At 29.6% G+C, this 20,487-nt stretch overlaps 1 protein-coding gene across 3 annotated transcripts in view; it reads right to left on the reverse strand.

Moving 5' to 3' along the window:
* LOC107447357 (zinc transporter ZIP5) overlaps positions 1 to 20,487 on the reverse strand; it is a 48,067-nt gene that overhangs the window by 13,286 nt on the left and 14,294 nt on the right. For 2 of the 3 annotated variants that reach the window (XM_016062243.5, XM_016062244.5), the window contains exons 2-6: positions 13,896 to 14,119; positions 11,200 to 11,352; positions 10,144 to 10,475; positions 5,402 to 5,573; positions 1,704 to 1,873 (exon numbers count right to left, since the gene is read on the reverse strand). In XM_016062243.5, the coding sequence (XP_015917729.1) occupies positions 1,704 to 1,873; positions 5,402 to 5,573; positions 10,144 to 10,475; positions 11,200 to 11,352; positions 13,896 to 14,091 (1,023 nt within the window). In that variant the 5' untranslated portion in view covers positions 14,092 to 14,119. Of the gene's footprint in view, positions 1 to 1,703; positions 1,874 to 5,401; positions 5,574 to 10,143; positions 10,476 to 11,199; positions 11,353 to 13,895; positions 14,120 to 17,386; positions 17,646 to 20,487 lie in introns of those variants that run through there. The other variant, XM_016062242.5, reaches the window with a different exon arrangement.

Genomic DNA, 20,487 nt, shown 5'->3' on the forward strand with positions numbered 1-20,487 from the left:
GTAACAACAGAGTTGAACTTTGGCATGCTGAGAAGATCACGTTAGTTTATGAACTTAAAACTGATTTTTTTTTAAATTCTAAATTATTTGAAAGTTAATGCAATTTTAATTATTTTCTTTTCAAATTTTTCTTCACTTTTGTTTTATTTAACGTTACATTTTTCCTTGCTACTCAAAATTTATAAAACTTGGAAATTTGAAATCACGAGGGCATGTAAAAAAATGAACAACGAGTTTCTAGGAATAAAAAAAAATACAATTTGAGTTTTAATTCTAGAATCATTAACTGTTAAACTTGCAGTAAAAAAACATGTTCTTGAAAATACTGCCCATTCAAATGCAACTACACAATTGAAATTTAATATGATAAGACCATTTTGTACTACAATTTTAAAAATCCCATTTGTTTGAAAGTTGTTGCAAATTTAAGTGCTTTTTCGTGATTTTTTTCAGTTCTTTTGCGTCATTGAATATTTATCCATTGTTGTAGAAATTGTAGTCATATTTTCCCCTCACGAGATCATTATTTCATAACCTTGCACTCAAAAAACGTAAATAAAAAAGCAGCAAAAAAAGAAGAAGAAAACGATAAAAAGAAAGAGAGAGTTGCCAGATATAAATTTTAATATTTTAGAGAAAGTATTTAAAATAAAATTTAATAAAAATTAATAAAGAGTGATACGAACCATTTATTATTTGAATTGTTATAAGTTTCATCAGCGAGTAAAATTTCTTATCGTTTACTTTTTCTTATTGAATCTCGCAATCTGTATTTCTTAAGTCAAACTTTCTCGCAGTACAGATTGATTATTTTTCAAATCGTTGTAGCTGTCCATTTCATTATGACTAGCATGTTAACAAAATGCTCCTACATAAAGCTAAAATAATTGTTTACCTTGAAACTTAAATGATCTGTGTTTTTTTACAAAATATTAAAAATAAATTTAATATTTACGGGGATTAGCGAACGGAGTCAGCAGGGAGCGAAGCCTGCTTGCAAGGCCGGCGGTAATTTGTTGCATTCCATGCCAACTGAAACGAATAGTAGAATTCCAAGCTTAACAGAGGAGAAATCACACAGGTATTTTATCATAAAAAATGTATTAAATATATGTAAAAACAACAAATTGTGCAATAATATGCTACTTTAAGATGCAATGTTTAATTAAACGTCATATCTCCCAGCAACTATTTGTCAAATTTGCAAAATGTCCCCTCTGTTACATTGCAGTTTTTGAAGATAATAAAATTGTGAAGATAATATAATTGTGTTACCTTGAAATGTGATAATTAAAAAAAAATTACAAATAATGTTTAGGATGTTCCAGATCACAGAATATAGCGGAAACAACAGTGCATGCCAAAAATGCGGGATTTTCTTTGTCCCCTCTGTTACGGACGCTTTTAATTACCTGGCAATTAAATTATGAAGCTCTTTTTAGTATTTTATGCAATTAAATTAAACATTGCCCCTTAAAGTAGCATATTATTGCACAATCTTTTGTTTTCACATATATTTAATACATTTTTTAGGATAAAATACCAGTGTGTTTTCCCCTCTGTTACGCTTGGAATTCTACTGTTACTTGTTTAAGCCCATTACTTCAGCTGAGATATTGTAAAACTTTAATATCCCATGAAAGATAATTTCAAATATTAAAATGGCAATTCCTTATTAATAATATTAGAAGAACAGTACCTACGTGAGGCATAAGATGAAGCAAGGCATCTCCAGATAAACTTCCAACAGCCAGGCCAACCAAGAACTGCAATAACGTATGATAAAACCACTTCTGCATAATGGGAATAACAGCAACACTCAACAAGCCGCAAAGACTTATGATCAATACAGCAAAGCTTGAAAACAGCCATTCTAAGAGAGACGTAAAGAAGATTTAGTGAAATAGAGAGATTTTTCATTACCACCTATTGAAACCCACATAGACAGCATTTTAATTGGCGGATGCCCATGAAACTTGATATGCAATTTATATGGATCTTGGAATTCGAATATATGATTTTTAGATCGTACGAATTTTGATGGCGCACATATAAAATTCAATTAGTAAAGACCATTTTTCAAGGAATCATATATTTTTCTCAATGTGTATTTCATTTTGATCAAGCACATATTCAATACCCGTTGTGGCTCAAAGGATAGAGCTCTCACAACCCCATGAGATGACTGGGCTACGAATTCCGCACTCGGCTCTCACCGACCACAGTGCTGATGTTAACTATCCTCTGTGATAGATGAATCATGGGTTAGAGTCTTCTTGCTCTCAGATCAACCATGGGATGTTTTCGTGGCTCCATGTAACACAAATGCTGTTTAGTTTAATCTAAAAAGTCCTCCACAAAGGCAAATTTCTCCCGAGTTCCCTTGTCTTCTGGATTGGATTTAAAATTACAATGCTGCGAAGTTGAATTTTGGCAGTCGTAAACCCAAAGTTGTGTTCGCTGTATATATATATATATATATATATATATATATATATATATATATATATATATATATATATATATATATATATATATATATATATTAAACCTAAAACCGCATTTAGCTACACGCCTGTAAGTTTGATTACTTTTTACTTTTATTTCATAATTTTTCAACTATATGTTTTTTGCGATATCGACGCATATAAAGAATAATTTTTATCTTAGGATAATTGTTCTTTATTCAGAAATATCGCATTTATAGCAATAGATGTGTCTTGATAACGACTAATGCTTTTACCATTCTTGTTTCTCATCAATTTTGTTTTTTATTTTATTCATGTTTTTCATGTTAATTTGTATACATATATATATATATATATATATATATATATATATATATATATATCAATTAAATGCTGCCACATGACAGAATACTGTCGTTCTGACGTTACAGTTTTTACCAGAAACGATTACTTTTTTTGTTACACCATGATGGAGAATCATTGTAAATTTTCACCCGCCAAAGCTACGCCAAATCCAATTAAATCCTTTCTCGCACATGGAAAGTTCCATCTATTCAATTTAAAACTACTTTTTATTCATCACTATTATTATTAAGATTTCACTTTCCAATGGTCCATATATAACGCACATACCGATTTTTATCTGTCATTCGTTAGCCCAAACACATTCTAAGTGAGTCTAAACATGGTAACTTTAATTATAAGCACCATGCATTTTAAAAGAAAGCTTAGAATGTGTAAAGGGAAATATTAAGTGTTAAACTAATTGAAAAGAAAAACTACCGTAAATTGATATTGAGTAGAAATACGTGCCTTCCTTGAAATTAAAGATGAAGTTTGTTAAATTAGCGACAATCCACAATTAATAAAACCTGATATTGTGGTTATGCATTCGAAATTTATCTTCAATTTGTTTTTCTTTTCATCTAAAATATTTTATTATTTATGAACTGAAATAAATGCAGTATTTATTGATGCCCAACATGATCCTCGCAACAAATTCAAGTAAAGTTGAATAAATGTAACTAAAAACTAAGTTTGACGCAAAAAACATGATGGAATATAAAGGGTCGAGAGAGAGAGATATTATTGGCCGAGAGAATATATTATTAACTTGCAGTTCTAGATCACCAATTGGTTGTAATTGTTAGGTGAGGCTACGCTACACAAAATAATAACTGCAATAATAAAAATTAACTGATCAAACGGTCTTTAATACAAAGTTTTTTCTTTAAAAAAATAAATAAATAAATAAAAAAAAAAACGAACGTATAATAATTGGAAATAGCATTTTTGTACCAATTCAGTTTATATTTTCAAAGTAGGCAACGCTCTAAACGGTATTTCATAATTTATGAGGTCAGTCATATGTTTTTTACCACACATGAAAACTAATTTTCTCACGTAGTTCATGATTAAGGCAAGACACTACACTGTTTCGATTACATGATGAAGGAAGTTTGTTTTAAAAAGAAATTACAAAATGAAAGAAGCTTATTTTTACATTGCATTGAAAAAAAATACATACATGTATTAAAACAATCTCATTAAAACAAAATTTGTGAAAGCAAAAGATTTGAAATATTTCATTTCATTTATTTTTATTTTTACTTTTATTTTATTGATTTATTTTTGCGAACACAATTTCTGTGTCAAAAACAAGACTGAAGAAGTTATTAAGAGTTATTTAAATTTAAACAAAAAGGGAGATAAAAACGAAGAATAAGAAAGAAAAAAGCACATCACTTCAAATAAGTGTAAATTATTTAAAAGATAACACCTAATCATTCATCTAATAGAGTCAAAAGTCACGTTTATTAATTTGTATTTCTTTGAAAAAAGATTATGAATATATTCAATAGATTATTATAATTATTTAAGAACCATTATGATTCATTTGATTTGATTTATATAGCCGTCGTTAAATAGCCGACCCAGTTTTAAGTTCACGACTATCAATGTTCATCTCCGTAACCTTGTCATTTCGAACCTATCCCAGAAGACAAGGGAACTCCTGGATCATGAATTGGGAGAAATTAACCTTCGTGGAAGACATTTTGATGGAACTAACTTGCATTCGCGTTACATGGACATAGGACTACACGGATGCCGAATTCGTATCGACCAGCCATCGCCGATATTTGAACCGGGTTCATCCAATTAGAAGGTGAATGCTCTATCCCCTGAGCCACCAAGACTCAAGTATTATGATTCACTAAAAGAAGTTTGTTCTATTAAGTAAATTTTACTTTAAGGGGGCTAAAGCTCATGTTTGCTACCACCCATTAAACCCGATGATTGCTTCGCAAAAATTCTTGTCTCAGCGTAAAATTGTTTTTCTTTTGCAAAGTTTGAATTGAACTGGGGAATAATTATTTATATTTTGCATGAGATTTTTTAACAGAACTTTGCATGTTTGCGCATTGATAATTTTAAATATGCAATATGTTCCTCCGGATATTTTTTTTGCCGAAATGTATAAGTTTAAAAACGTTAGAACAGGATGTTGCAGTTTCTAGGGGATATGGAACATCGTCAGGCTTAAAATTACATAGGAACCGATGCGCATAAATAACGTCATACGCCGCTGAGGGTGCTTCCCTATCATGAATAGTTTCTTTGTGTCCTTCTGAATAGGTCATAATAAAGAAAGAATTCTCTTAAGGAATGGAAGCTAATGGATATCCTTTTAACCCCTTAACTTGTTTTTCACGAATTCTACCCTAAGTTAGCCCTAACCGATTTACCAGTATGCTTTTTTCGTCAAAATTCAGGCAAAAAAATGGACAGTTAAGGGGTTAAAAAATCTGAGTCTCACTGTTAAATATCAATTTGGAATCAAATTGTTTTGTCTGTAACATAATTCCTTCACTTTCACAAGTTTTCTGAAAATGTATTGTAAAAGTGGTATTTAAAGAACACTTTTTACTTACGATCAGACGTAGATACAGGCTTGGACGTAGTATGGGAGTGTTCTTTAAAAAGGCAGTGACCTTGATCAAGCTCGTATATAATTGCTGGACACAAATGCAAGAAGCTGACAGGATTCAAACTACTGGTCTCATCAATTCCGAAAGCCTCCAATATCTCACGAGGACTGAGACACTGTCGAGAGGAAACAAGAATAAGACACAAAATCAAATCAATAATATCAGATTAACCAATAATAACAAAACAGAGAGAGATTTAAATAATCTGAAGAATTCTTGAATGGAATTAGAAAAGACTGTGTCTATTTCATTTCGATATGACACCTTCAGAACCGGTGAAAGGAAAAGGAAGCACTTCTCCAGTCCCTTTTCCGATTTTACACGTAAATAGTAAGCATACGTACTAATACGAGAGTACGATATTGAGATCTTGGCCGTGAAATAGGAAATCGTGCAATCACATTTACTATGATCACGGTCCTGAAAAGTTTAAACGTAAGTTTTTTTTAATGAAAATCTCATTTCATTTTATCAGCTTTTGCCAGTGCTTTTCTTTATTGAAACGTTGATATTTTAGCGATTTAGTTGCGTCTATAGTGTTTTAATTTAATCTCTAGAAGCAATTATAATCGGTTTTGAAACAGCACTTCTACTTCTTTGGAGCACTTTATACTTTTAGAGCAGTAATTTTAATTTATCTGGAATTGTGATCAGAAATCAAATTTATAAATGCAGCATAAACAGCTTATCAACGACTAACTGATAAAACTTAACTGAGATCGACATTCTTTTCGTTTTGAAACAAAAACCATTTTTAAAGCAACGGTACATTCCCAGGAAAAATGGTTCTATGTTGAAGTATAGTAATACAATATAAATTTTCTGCAAGCTGTTAAATTGAACCTTCTTACGGTTAAAGCTGAACCATAGTATTGTGCAACCCAGTTCAAGGGTAGTTTTGCACGGAATTCTCTGCAACCTTAATATGATGTGAAATTGAATCTAGTTCCCGTTAAAATTGTGCCATAGTAACGTGTAACCAATTTCAAAGGTTATTTTTCGCGAAATTTGTCGTAGCCTTATTAGGTTGTTAAATAGAACTTTTTTTACCGTTGAAGTTAAACCATAATATTGTGCAACTAAGTTCAAGGGTTATTTTTTATGAAATATATCGCAACCAGCATAAGTTGTTAAATTGAACCTTGTTACCGTTAAAATTGATTTAGTAATGTGTAACTAAATCAAAAGGCTACTTTTCCCCGAAATTCGCCCCAAGCTTAATAAGTTGTTAAATTAAACTCTGTTACTATTCAAGTTGAACATAGTAACAAGCATAGTTTGAATTCAGGAAGGGTTACTTTTTCCGATAATGTGGCTCAATTTATCTCTTTAAGATTGCAGAAACGAACGATAATACTGATAATACGATAAGACGCTCCAAAACTTCTGAGTAGGATAAATAGAAAAAATTGAGCGATTTTGTGATGCTTAGTATAGAGCAGATAAGACAAAATCGACAAAAAGTCGACAAAAAACTTTTGTCGACTTTAATCGACAAAAGTTTAGGCCTTCCATCTCATAGCTGAAATTTGAAGTCATGGGGGAATTAAAATTGCTATCACGTTTAAAACTGAGATTTTTCGATAAGTAAAATTAAATTGGTGAATGTGGCGAATCACTAAGTGTCTTTTCTGAACGTCGAACTGAATATCCTATTTTTCTAGTATTCACTTCACTTATTATTGTTCATAATATTTTTGAACATATATATTATTGACTTATACTTGACGATAAAATTGTAGCTGGTGCCAATAATGCTCATAATGACTTATTTTTAGTGCAAAATAAAGGATTGTTGTGCCTTTTTTCAAAATGATGAATCAATTAAGAACAAAACATAGTTTAAGAGCTCTTATTCTGTCTTTCAAAATTCCGTAACTGGTCTTCAGTAACTTACCAGGAACTTCAGATTTGCGGAATTCCGAAAATTCCACAAATATTTAAGATTTTCAAAAATTTGACTCTATTTTTTGAAAACTCATTTTAAAATTTCTCATGCAATGAATATTAATAGATTCAATGTAAAAAAATATATAGCTGTAATTGACCAAAAACAGGTTTCAACGAAAACAAACAATATCAATGATCTCGATCAACTGTAATTACCGACCTTGTACTTGGTTACTGGTCATTGCGAAGGCTATCTGTTCAGCTTGGAATTCATCCAAAATTTGTTATTGGTTGTCATAAATTATTAACAATGCCAAATGCCCCAAGAGAATCAGTGTCAATGTGTTTATTAAAACTCGGTAGTGCTATTTAACAATATCTTAATAATAGCAGGCGCTAAAAGTATCTGATAAAAATTATCTAGTCACAGCAAAACTACCAAAAATTCTAATAGTTAACTAACACAAACATAAAAATAACTAATTTATGATTGTTAGGATCATTACGTGAGGGAATTTTTATAAAATTGTATAGGGACAATATAGATTGTGCAATGATACTGAATCATCGATAAAGAACAGAATTACAAATTTGTATTATGTTGTTGAATAAATACATACCGGGTCTCCGAAAAGTACGGAAAAGTTAAACTATGTCCAGAAATATTCATAGAGTTTAAATTTTAAAAAAAACATCAGTAAATATTTATATTGAAATATTTTTAAAAGATTTATTAAATTACAGAAAATTCAACTACCACTTTCAACTCTCTAGTTACAACTTCTAAATCTTAAATACATGATCTCATTTTTTCACAAATTTGGATTGTTCAGAAAAAATTCATTCAACTATGCTGAAATGTGAATCTACCATGTACAAATTTACAATTTTGCATAACAAAATGAATTTTCTGAAAATATTTCACAATCGCACTTTTAGAGTTTTTAAACGATGAATATTTCTCGAGATACATGATCTTTTCTGTACTTTACGGACACCTGATACGTGTCCATTCATCAACACAATACAACTTTGTAATTCCGTTCTTTTTTTCAGTTTGTACGCGTTTATTTATCAACATAATACAATTTTGTAATTCGATCCGTTCCTTTTTGATGAACATGTATTATTATAACTCAATCTATATTGTATTATGTTACTATTTTATTTAAAAAAAATCTATCAAGTCATTCGTCAGATATCAAGACGATAATCAATCTCCCTTTATGCCTTAGGAAACATCTCTAAAGTAGCAGTTTCAGTTCTAGTTATCATTCAATTTTTTAGGTGGCTGATATCAATTATTGTTTCACAGCAATTCTTTGTGAAGAAAAAACTTACAGCCTTTCACTAAACTTTTACACAAGAATTATTTCTACGCATTCAAATTTAATTTTACTCTCTTTTAATTTAATTTAATAAAATTATGAAGAAGAAAATTAATAGTTTTTCACTAATGCGAAACATTAGAGGAAAGAGGAATACTTTAAAGCTGATGTTTTGTGCTATTTTTAACGAATTTGTTTTAAATTTTCTAGATGAAATTTTTGTTTTTAACTAAAACTTGCTCTAAAAATTTTGTTTTGATATTTTTACAGTTAAAATAAGAAAATGCAAAGCAAAAAAAAAAAAAAAAAAAAAAAAAAACGATTTTTTTTTTTTCTTTTAAATTTCCGATGAGCTGCACAATCGGTCTTGCCGATGAGCAGATCTAGTGCGTTCTACAGTGGTGGTATCCACTCTTTCAGGACCACAACGGGTGAGATACCGTTGGTCATGTTAATTTGGACGTCTACTTTCTGCCACACTAGATGGCAGCACCGAGACTATTTGGATGCTAAAGTGCACTAGGATTTTAATTTTGGCATAAATGCCAAGAGCCAATAAGGCACTCCAGGGATCTTTTACATGCCGCATAATCATACGACATGGCCTCTGAGGATTTTCAGCATCCCGAAAATCTGGTGTCTGGGCCGGGGATCGACCCGCAGACAACGACAAACCAACTGCACCACCCAGCCACAAAAATGAAAAATAAAAATATCTATATATCTCTGCGGATATTAAAGCTAGGGCCAAGTATATATGTTTCATGTGTCAAATATCCCCTAGATGGCGCTAAAGAGTTTCTTACATGAAATAGCGTTGTGATTTTGCGCTGGGACATATATATCCCACCAGTATTTTTCATTGAGACAGATATATCCCATTCGTATTCTTCATTGGGATTGTTATGTCCATTCATACTTTATTCATATTTTCTCAAATAAACAAGAAAAAGGAACAAATATGAGTTGTCCAATGCGTAATGTCGGGTTATGCAAAGATTGCTTCACCCTGTATCATACCATGTAAAAAAAAAGTCCATATAATACATTTTTTCGGAATGATAGCGTGTGCTTGTAGATGATGTGCTTGTAGTAAGTCGATCACTACAGGTGGGACATATGTATCCCACCATTAAGAACGGCTGAGACATATATGTCCCAGCCTCTAAATTGATAACCGCTTGTCAGAAAAATCCCAAATACTAAATTTGCCTTATTTGTGACCTATTTAGTTTTTTTGAATAATAAACGGGACAAAGGGACAAAAAAAATCATTTTTTAAGATTCGTAGTCAAAGGGTTAAGCAATTAAGTTGAGGAGAAAGACCTAGCTCTTATGGAAAAATGTTTTGCAATCTCTGGAACACCTTGCATAGCCAACTGAGGGGAGAAATTTTCATTTCAACAGCCCTATATTTTGTATAAATTAATTATGGTAGTCACATAATTTTAATTTTCAATATCTTACTTGCTCTATTATTATTTCTGGGGTATGATCGTCCATTTCCTGATGTTGGTCCACCAAAGTTGATATATTCACAAGAAGTTCTGGAATTTCACTTTCTTTCAGTTGGTAGCGGTAAAGATGGTCATTCAGCTGAACTTTGCTGGGGCCACTTTGACTTGGACTGATTTCACTTGTCGAAGCAGAGTCTTGGTTCCGTGGTTCTACTGTGGTTTCGGGTGATTTGGTTGGGGCGGGAAATAAAATGTGGTTATGTCGGTGACGATTTGAAGCTTTTTGCAAAATAGCAGGTGGCGTTGCTACAACTGATGGAGTTGTGAGATTAGAGTCATGCCCTGTAAATGGAGAAGAAGCAATCGATAAACACAATTAAAAAAATTGAATAGTTTTTTTTTTAAAAAAAAAAGAATAAGAAGCTTTTTCTTTTGTGAAAATGGGATACCTGCAAGTGATGTCGTGTGGGTATCTCGATCTTGATTGGTTGTTGAATGATGGAATTTGTTACCATTAACAACTGTTCTTTCCATTTTATTTCGAGTAAGCCAAGACCGTCAAGTATCAATTCTTTTAAGTGATACATTCTAAATTCTTTCACAAAGATTTTTTTCTCAAAGATTTCAATTCTTTCACTGTATATTCACACAGATACTTAAAACAAATACAGGCGCGAAGTCATGTGGAACATAAGCAAACTAATTATGAATCGAAGTTGCCAGGTACACAAAGCAAAAATTTATCACGGTTACAATAAAATACATAAACAAATAATAAATCTAAGTTTAAAAAAAAGAAGTAGACGAGAACGAATTATATTTCAATTATTTCGATGGCAGTACGGCTCTGTATTCAATTAATTTCACGTTAATTAACGTTCTAATTTATGTGGGAGAAACTAGTCTCAGCTTAACCGCGCTATTTAGATTACAAACGATCAGCTGGCGTTGAAGTCATAGATCAAATGTGAGGGTATGGGAGGTTTTCTTCAAGTGCAAGTACCCAATTGAAGAGTCTTAAATGAAACAAGCAGTAAAAATGAATGGAAAAATTGTCGCTATTTACCTTTTAAAGTCGGGAGATCAATATGATCTATCTTCTTCGCATGTTCGTGGGTGTCATGAATATTCCTATTTGGGTTATCTTTGTGAGCTGCGACATCATGATCACTTATAATGATATTTCCTAGTCCCAGACTTTCTAATAAATGTTCAAACCCTAAAAAACAAAATAAATATACTAATGCTTCAAAGTAACTGATTTATTCGTACAATAAATAATAAAACTGTTCTGTTACTAACGCAATGTTATGAAAGTGATCCAATTATTGGTTACTGAGCAACAAAATTATAAAAGCAACAAAAATATCCCTTTTAAACTGAAACTTTAAGTCGAAATTTGAAAACCAAAAGTTATAATCAAATTTTAGCGTAAACTTTAAATGCGACGTATAAGGTCTGCAACAGAGTTCAATTATAACAAGTTTCTGCTATTTTAACTAACTGTAACAGTTATTCACAGCAATTAACTTCTGATATTGCTTGGCGTTTCAGCTATAGGCCTATTTTGTTTTGATTTTTATCACAACAAACTTAATGAGAAAGACTGCAAAAACTTTTTGGTCGGGTAGGGTAAACTAACCAGTGAAGGAACACTTAAGCTTCGCTTGCCTTTTAAAAAATCATATTAAATTCAAAATTGGCAATTTTAGTTAAATGACAGTGTCAGCATATTTGTTACCGATTGCAAATTATGTAAAAAAAATTGTAGAGAACTTACATAATATTGTTTTACAGTTTTGGAGGTTCAAATAACAAGTAGTAAGAAGACCAAGTGAAGGAACAGCTCTTATCAATGAAGGAACACAAAATTTCCCAGTAAGGGAACACTTAATTTTGGATATTTTTTAATGCTCTTTATGAATTTATAAGCCCTACAAACATTTAAAAGCAAGCCTATTCTTGAAATTATGACATATAAATACTTGGAAAATGTTAACTTTTTTTTAATCATGAATTGAAAATTAAAGTGTCAACTTATTAGCACATACTGTTCATTCACTGGGAAATCTATGCCCAGTAAACGAACATGCCTGTTCCCTCACTAGTTAGAAGTTGTTTTTCGTATTTTTAACATACTTTTCACGCGGAACATCACTAAAGATACAAGAAAATTAAAGTTTATCTTTTATTTTCATTAACTTAGAAAAAAAAACTAGTAAAGGAACACTTGTTCCTTCACTGGTTTTTCATCGCTTGGTGATCTAGTGAATAAACACCCCCTTATCTCAGTACTTTATTATGCTATGATGCTTAAAAAAATAAAGCGTAACTTCAATTACCATATTTTGAATTCTCTTTTTCACAGTGAGAAAAATTAAACTATTACATGCAATTAATTCCACTTCAAGCATATAAATACAAACACTCTCCTTATAATTTTTTTAAAGAAACAAGGCGTTGCAGAGATAATAACAAATTCTAAAATTTTTCCAGAGAAGTCTATTTGACCAGGTAATCCAAAACATTGTTAGATTACTTCCTATTGTTTGGCAGTAAGCTACTGTTACCAATCAATCTAAAGAAAAACTTTCAAATTCTTATTTTTAATCAATATGTATGAAATGTTCCTTCACTGGTTGATTTACCCTATTTGAATTTATCATGCTAATAGTGCGTGATATTGATCTGAAACGTTACTTGCGTTTTGTGAAAGAAATTTTGCTTTTGTCAGAATTATATTTAGAACATATTTCTTTTTAGATATTTGAAGTTTCATTCACTAATTTAGCTGGAAATTTTTTTGACAAATAAGGTTAAGGAATGGAATAAGAGAATGTTTTGTTTTTTTTTCATTTCGGATAATTATATGTCTGTTAAAACTTAAATTTTTATCCCACTTTTCAATCAGAGTTGAACAAAAAGCAATTGATTACAAGTCATTAGTTATTTGTAATCATAAATGATTCAACCACAATTACAAACTTTTTCCTTGTGATTATAATCAATCATAACTTTTGATTACATTCATATTTACAACTCATTCATATTTACGACATTTGATTCATATTTACAACTATTATTAAACAGAGATTAGAAGTCATAATAAATTTACAATTACATTTCATAGATATAAGTAACAGTGATTATATGTAGTCTTAATTGCAAACAGAGTAAGTTATTGTTATTTTTGTAATCAATTAAATTATGACCAACTCTGTTTTTAACTTAGTTTTTGTAGGAATTAGATTGCTAAATGCAATTGTATATTTTTTTAAATCTTCATCTATTTTCATTTACACAAAACTAATAGCTTAATCATTGTTAATTTTATTTTCTAAAATTCTTTTTGTCCTCATAGTTTTCAAGAGACACAAGAGACAATTTCCAATCTATTTTCAACATTAACGGTAAAAAAAAATTTAAAACTACATTAAAGTGAAGGTCTTAACAGAGCGTTTTTTTTCACTACCTTGTTAGATTTGTTGTGCCTTTTTTTTAGCAGCAGAAACAAGTTGAAGGAGTACTATCTTTGAAATAAGATAGATATGACTTATATGGACATGAAAATGAAGCTAACTTTACAAAGTTAATAAATCGAGGTGATCAACTATTTAAATAATCCTTTCATTTGTGAATAGTTAAATAGAAAAACAATTTTTAATATAGTAGTTTTGAAACCTATTAAAGAAAATTAAAAATCTAAATTCCTACTTATAATTTTATTTCAGACATGAAAAATGCATTCAGCATTGCAATTACCTTCAAAGGTCATTTGACCTTCGTGGCCGTATTTTGTAAATATCTCATGTAAAAAAAATCGATGGTCTGACACTGGTGGTGCTGCAGAAGGAGTGACATGTGATTCCTCTTTATTGTGGTCAGCTGCAGATAAGTGACCAGATACTTCATGAAAAGAAAGAAGAAAGCCAAAAAGAATCAACCTCTTACAGCCCATGATTCGTCTTCAGGTTCTACCAAGACTTCTACATAAAGAAAACATGTTTTATATATGATCAACGAATCAAATGAAAGTCTAAATAAGTTTGTGAATGACAAAAAAAATTATATTTTGCATAGAAGCAAACATGTTCTCAGTCTTATAGAATGCTTACATGCATTTTTAATTGCTTCTGATGACAATACCTATCATTAGGAAGGCAACAGTGGATGACCAAAGGGGTATGTGACCTGTAATCATTCTTTAGTCAGGCCATTCTTACCATGATGAGTAAAGCGACATCACAACTAAAGATAATAAATAGCTAATGATCGATTTAATAACCACAATCGTCCGTTATAAGGTTATTTTATTAATGGTCGTTATAAAGTTATTTTAAAGAAGCTGTTAAAACTCTTGTCCTAAGTTCTAACAGAAAACTACCACAAATACTTACTCAACATTAATAAACGAGAATATTTTTTTTATTATGACAAAATCATATGTAATATAACATCTTAATTATCTATAATGTAAAGTTAATTAGAACTTCTTAATCTCTTGTATCTCGAATTCGAAATGTACCACGAGTTTAAATCATTTATTCATTCGCTATTCTAGAGCGAATGATTCAGATCGAACCTTATAACGGGTGTTAAATTTACATTGATTTTATAAAATGGCAAACAGAAATTTTTTTATTGTTATAATGGAAAAGTCGATGCAATAGAAATCATGCTAGATTACACAGACTTTATAAACTTCGCCTGTATTCTTCCATTAGAATCTTGTCGGGAAATTCTAGAGCCATCGATTGCATTCTTGATTGCAATAAGGCAACATTCTATCATTGTATGACACTATTTTTAAAGCACTTATTCAGCAATTACTAAAAGGTGTTCTGCGAACACTATGTTTCTATGAAAGGATCAAAAAAGTTTTTGGATTTTCAAAATTTGGATTTATAAAAATGTATCTATATTTATATTAAATCAATTATTCAATATTTATTTCATTTTTGTTCATGAAATTATTCATGCAAGATCTAATAAAAAAATTTATTTAAAAACATATTTTTCTATAATAATATATTGAACGAAAATATATGAACAAATATGATTTCCTATCACATCTTTCAATTCAAAGAAAATAACGAAATTCAACAATATATAAACTTGTTTCTTCTGATAACCATTCGCAATGTTCATAACTTTATTTAACCGTATTAAACTTTTGCTTAAACAAAAATCATAATTTCGCTTATAAACTAATTTATTAATTTAATTGTTTGTACTACCTTATTGTAAGACTATTATTAATTAAATAAAAAAAATTATAACTCACATAAAATATTTTTAAAATCATCAGTGATGTTTCTTTGGTTAATATGTTTACGACTGCAAATGAACTTTATTTATTAAGTCGAGGTTTCTTCAAATGAAAATTGATCACATAAGCTTCCGTAGCCGGAAAAAAAAATTGAGGACCGCTGCTCTAATCTAATACCTAAAAATTAATTTTTTTTTATTTAGTAGCAACAATTTTTGCACCAGGAGATTTTTATGAATGAAAGAATGATTATGCTCACTCTGTATTCACAAAATAAAAGAAAAATAGTTTGTTTTCTAATACCCCACCTAAAACTGCGAATAGGGTTACTTATACGATTTTTTTTTGAAAATCAATAGTACATTAATTAATAATAGACCATCCTCTCGCATTTTCCCACCTTCTTTCATAAGAAGCGTTTTTAAACATATTTTAATCAAATGCACTTGAAACAAAAATCTATTAAAATATTTTTTAAAGTAAAGAAAAAAATTAAATGCTTTCTTGAATGTTACTATACTTTATAAAAAAAAAAGGTCAACCTTTAATTTACAGTTTGTACCATAAATTCCTTTTAACTTGATGTGTTTTTAAAATTCGTTTAATAAAGTTACACGAAATAAAGCTTATCAACTGAACCGTTTCAACTATTAATATTTAGGAAAAAAATTCAACTAATTATATTTAAGAATTAGTGTATATTTATTCGCGTTTAAATTATTTTTCTTCACACATTTTTTTGTTTCATAAAAGATATTTGTAAGCTCGTTTGAAAATTGACAATTTAAGTATCTACATTTTCTGTTACTTTGAAAATGTAATTTTTTTTACAACAGTAAAGTTCCAAATCGAACTAAAATCCATCAGAAAAAACATTTATTCAGAAGACAAGCACAAAAAATAATTATTATTATTTACAATAATGAGTGTGAAGTGCTTGTGTTGAGGCTTTAGGAAAAAAAAACTATTAGTCAAAACAAGCATTTTTAAAACAATTTCTAATTGAAAGAATTATCAGCCAAACCAAGCAATTTGATTTTTTTTTTAAATTTCCAATTAAAAAAAGAACTTTTTGAAGAACAATGATAAGTTACTCAGTTCACTTTAGAAATTCTTTTTAAACATGCTAATGAAATAGGATCATTTCAAAAAAGTGAAATCTTCCGAAAATTAAATTAATTATCCTTAATTTACTTAGCTAATAGATAATTATCTTGAGTTAATTGAAAACTCTTCTCTCATCAAAACAACGAATGGTGCAAAAATGTATGATTGAGATATTTTCCGAAGAAATCCATAGTATAATATTCAAAATTTCTGATAATTTGTAAATACTTATTCAAAAGCAATAACATTAACGCATTTTTATTACTGAAAGTAGGATTTTAATAACAAATATAATAGTTTGTTTTAATGACTAAAAGTCATCGAAAAATGACTCGCTTAATTCCACGTATTGTCTGCAGTTATTTGTTTAACATTAATTTAAATTTAAAAATATACAAATATATTATTATGAGATACTTTATATGCATTAAAATATTACTAAATATTAATAATAATTACAATAAATATGACATCAGTTTACGATAAAACATCGATTATGATTTAATACTTATAAATGAAACTTTTTGCCACACAAATATACCAAACTCCAAATCCTTTATAAACAATTAATGTTTTATTAGTTTACGATTAAACATCAATTATGGTTTAACTATGATCAATAAAACTGCATGCCACAAAAATGTACCAAATCGTCGCTTAAAGTATAATTAACGATTCAAAAACTATATAAAAATAATGAAATGTAATATAGTAACCTAGAATATAATGACCTATAATATAGTAATCTACAAATAAATGAAAATCATTTGATTTCGGCCGATTGGAATGAAAACTAAGTTGTAAGATTACGAAATACAAAAATTACACACAATTGCTATATTCGTTGTAATAGAATCAAAGAAAACAAAATACAAACCATTCTAATCTTGTAATATCGATACTTGATCAGATTTCGAATATTTTAATATTTATCTTTTTCAACCACTTTATGCGAAGTGGTTCACACGGCACCCCCTTTTTCGAGAAGCCGCTAAAGATACAAAAAGTTCTCGGGGGCACTTTGCATTTTCTACACTGATATGAGAAAAGAAACGGCTGCGAGCCGTTCAAAAGTTATCAGTTAGTCCAATTCAAACACCACTTCACCTGATACAGGAAATGTTATTGAAAAAGAGATCATCTACCTTAGATCGAAATTTTTATTGATATTTCAGTGTCAATAATCTTTTTCAAGAGCAGATAAGGCAATATTTATGCCAGAAATTAATCATTTTTAAATCTTTAAGGATTGGTAAAAATCCAAAATAAACAAGTTGAGACACATTTTAGTGACTTTGTAAAAATACATTTTTGATTGCATAGCAACGTCAGGAAGCTGTGTATAAAATACCGCCTTTTTTGAGGACTTTGGAAAATTATTTATATTGTTTACGCTATTACAGCCAATCATATATTGTAATAAAATCTTAACCGAATTTAAAATTTAATTTTTGCAGTTTTGCAAAAATTGAAATTTATAGATGTAAAAAAGGAAGAATTTTGTATACAACATACTTTAACACTAAAAATTGCTTTATTTAGAGACTATTATGAGTAATTTATGTTTCGAAACTTGGAAAGTAGCTTATTAAATTTTTTTTAAAAAAACTATTTTTAAAATCTTACTTATATTGCGATTTATGAATGTATAAACACATCAAGTCATCTAGAATGGACGTCACCACGTCAAGCAAAACCTATTCGTCTAAACGTCTCGTCTAGCAACTCTCGAGAATGAGCGTGCCTATCTTCGAGCTCTCTTGAAACACGTCTACTTTTATTGCTACCTTCATATTTTAAGTAAATGAAGTTTCATATCAGTGGAACTCTGGGGCTCTATTTAAGGCTCAAGGGGGTTTCGAGATTTTAAACTTTTTAAACCAGCAATGATTTTTGAAACCTATCACTATACACATATCCAAACAAGAAGCTATTATTTCCTTGATATTTCGGTTATTTTAATGAAACTATTTAAGTTAAGTAACAATAAAAAATGTTATAAATTTTTTTTAAAAAATCTTAAAATAATAATATATTAAATAAATAATGAGCATGATATGATAGGTATGTACTTTATTTACGTCCAACTAGAGCTGCACAATGGGTTATTGGCGACGGTCTGGGAAAAATCCCTGAGGGTGATCAGAAGACATGCTATCTCAATTTTGATCCTCTGCAGAGGGGTTGGCTCCGTTGCTTTGGTAGCCCGACGACCTGCTCGCGAAGTCTAGCACTTTACGATAGAACAATTTAACGAGGACCGATACCGCGCACCCTCGATCCCTAGGCAGGCTGATCAAAGTGGTCACTCACCCGCTTGCTGACAACAGCCAGTGATGTTTGACTTCGGTGTTCTACTGGGAACCGTGTCTTTACTTAAAATATCCAACATAATTTTTTTTTTGCCGAAATTAAATAAAAAGGATTAAAAACATATTTAGAATCTTCTCCTCCCTGTCTCCACCCCTTAGATATTTGAATTCGATCAAGAGAGAAAGGACCTTTTAAAACTGAGTTCTCGAAAACTTTTTTCCGTTTGTTAGAATGCTGAAAACAATAAACAAAAATTTCAATTAAATAAAAAATAAATGAAGGATGCTGTGGTGATAACACTTCTGAAAAGCATCGATCTTCTAAATAATTACAAGTATTTTAAAATAAAACAATAAGTTATAAATATTTTGAACAAATCTAATCATCAAATTGTTTTGTGAATTCTAATTAAAAATTATAGTATGTATTTGTAGTTGTAAATCCTATTACAATTTGTGTATGTAATAACAACTAATATATGTCATTACAAAATGTATATGTAGTTGTATTGTATGTAGTTGCATTGTAATTGTATGTAATTTTATACGTAAATGTCATATGTATGTAAATATCGTTGTATATATAAATATTGTGTTTGTAATTGCATATTGTAAGTATGTATTTGTAATTATAAACAAAATAGTACTAGATTACAAATTTAAATTTTTTAAATAAGTTTCAACAGCTACACTTTTCTTTCATTATACGTAAGAAGCATTTAGTCATAACGTTTTAATCCTTCGTGCTATAAATTTAATTATTTTGTGCAATTAAACTGATTCGAAAATTCAAATACAAAAGCTTTAAAAGTGAAATTAAAAATAAATATTTTAACTTTAAAAAATTTATAAGGGAAATGCATTTGCGTACATTCATTTTGCCATTTTTGTTTTTATTTTTTAGCATAGCTGAGCGCATTACTTAAGATTTTAACAAGTTAAAAATATTCGATAAAAAAAATTTCTATTTAGTGTTCAAAATAGATGTCAAATGGTAACAACAAAATTATAATTTTAAAAGAAACTATGCAGAACTAACCTTTCAATCCTTAACCTAGGAATTCAAATCATCAAATTGAAGAAATGTTAATGAAATAGGTTGATAACTGCTGAATATTTGTCCTAATTTAGAAAGTTTTTGAAAACATTTCAAAGTTCAATTTTTTTAATGACTTCAAAAGATAATTTTTTTTAAATAACTGAAACGAACGAAAAAGTAAATTTTCAATCGTGCAAAGTTTTTTTTTTAAATATAGCTTGTAACTAAAATGTACAATGCGATGAAAAAAAAACGGACCACCCTGAATAACTTCTGATCTAATCTCCACGTTCTTGGACTCAATCTTAATGGTTCGAGGGGGAGACTTATAAGTTAATTAATTAGCTCAGCAATGATTTGATAAAATCCGGTTGAACAGTTCCTGAAAAATCGAATTTTAAGGATGTCGCATATTTAAAATTCGATTTCTCAGGAACTATTCAGCCGATTACCCTCTAATTTTGCATTTTGCCATGTAAAATACATACTTTAAAATGACATAAAAAATTGTATACCTTACAATTCAAAATGCTTCCGACTATTATTATTTATTAAAATAATAAAATATAATAAATATTTACTAAAAGTTTTTTTTGAGAGGAATTATCTTTGGATAATTGAATGAAT

This window comes from Parasteatoda tepidariorum, chromosome 4, assembly GCF_982258835.1.
Source record: "Parasteatoda tepidariorum strain Cologne lab strain chromosome 4, Ptep-v5.0, whole genome shotgun sequence".
Lineage (NCBI taxonomy): Eukaryota > Metazoa > Arthropoda > Arachnida > Araneae > Theridiidae > Parasteatoda > Parasteatoda tepidariorum.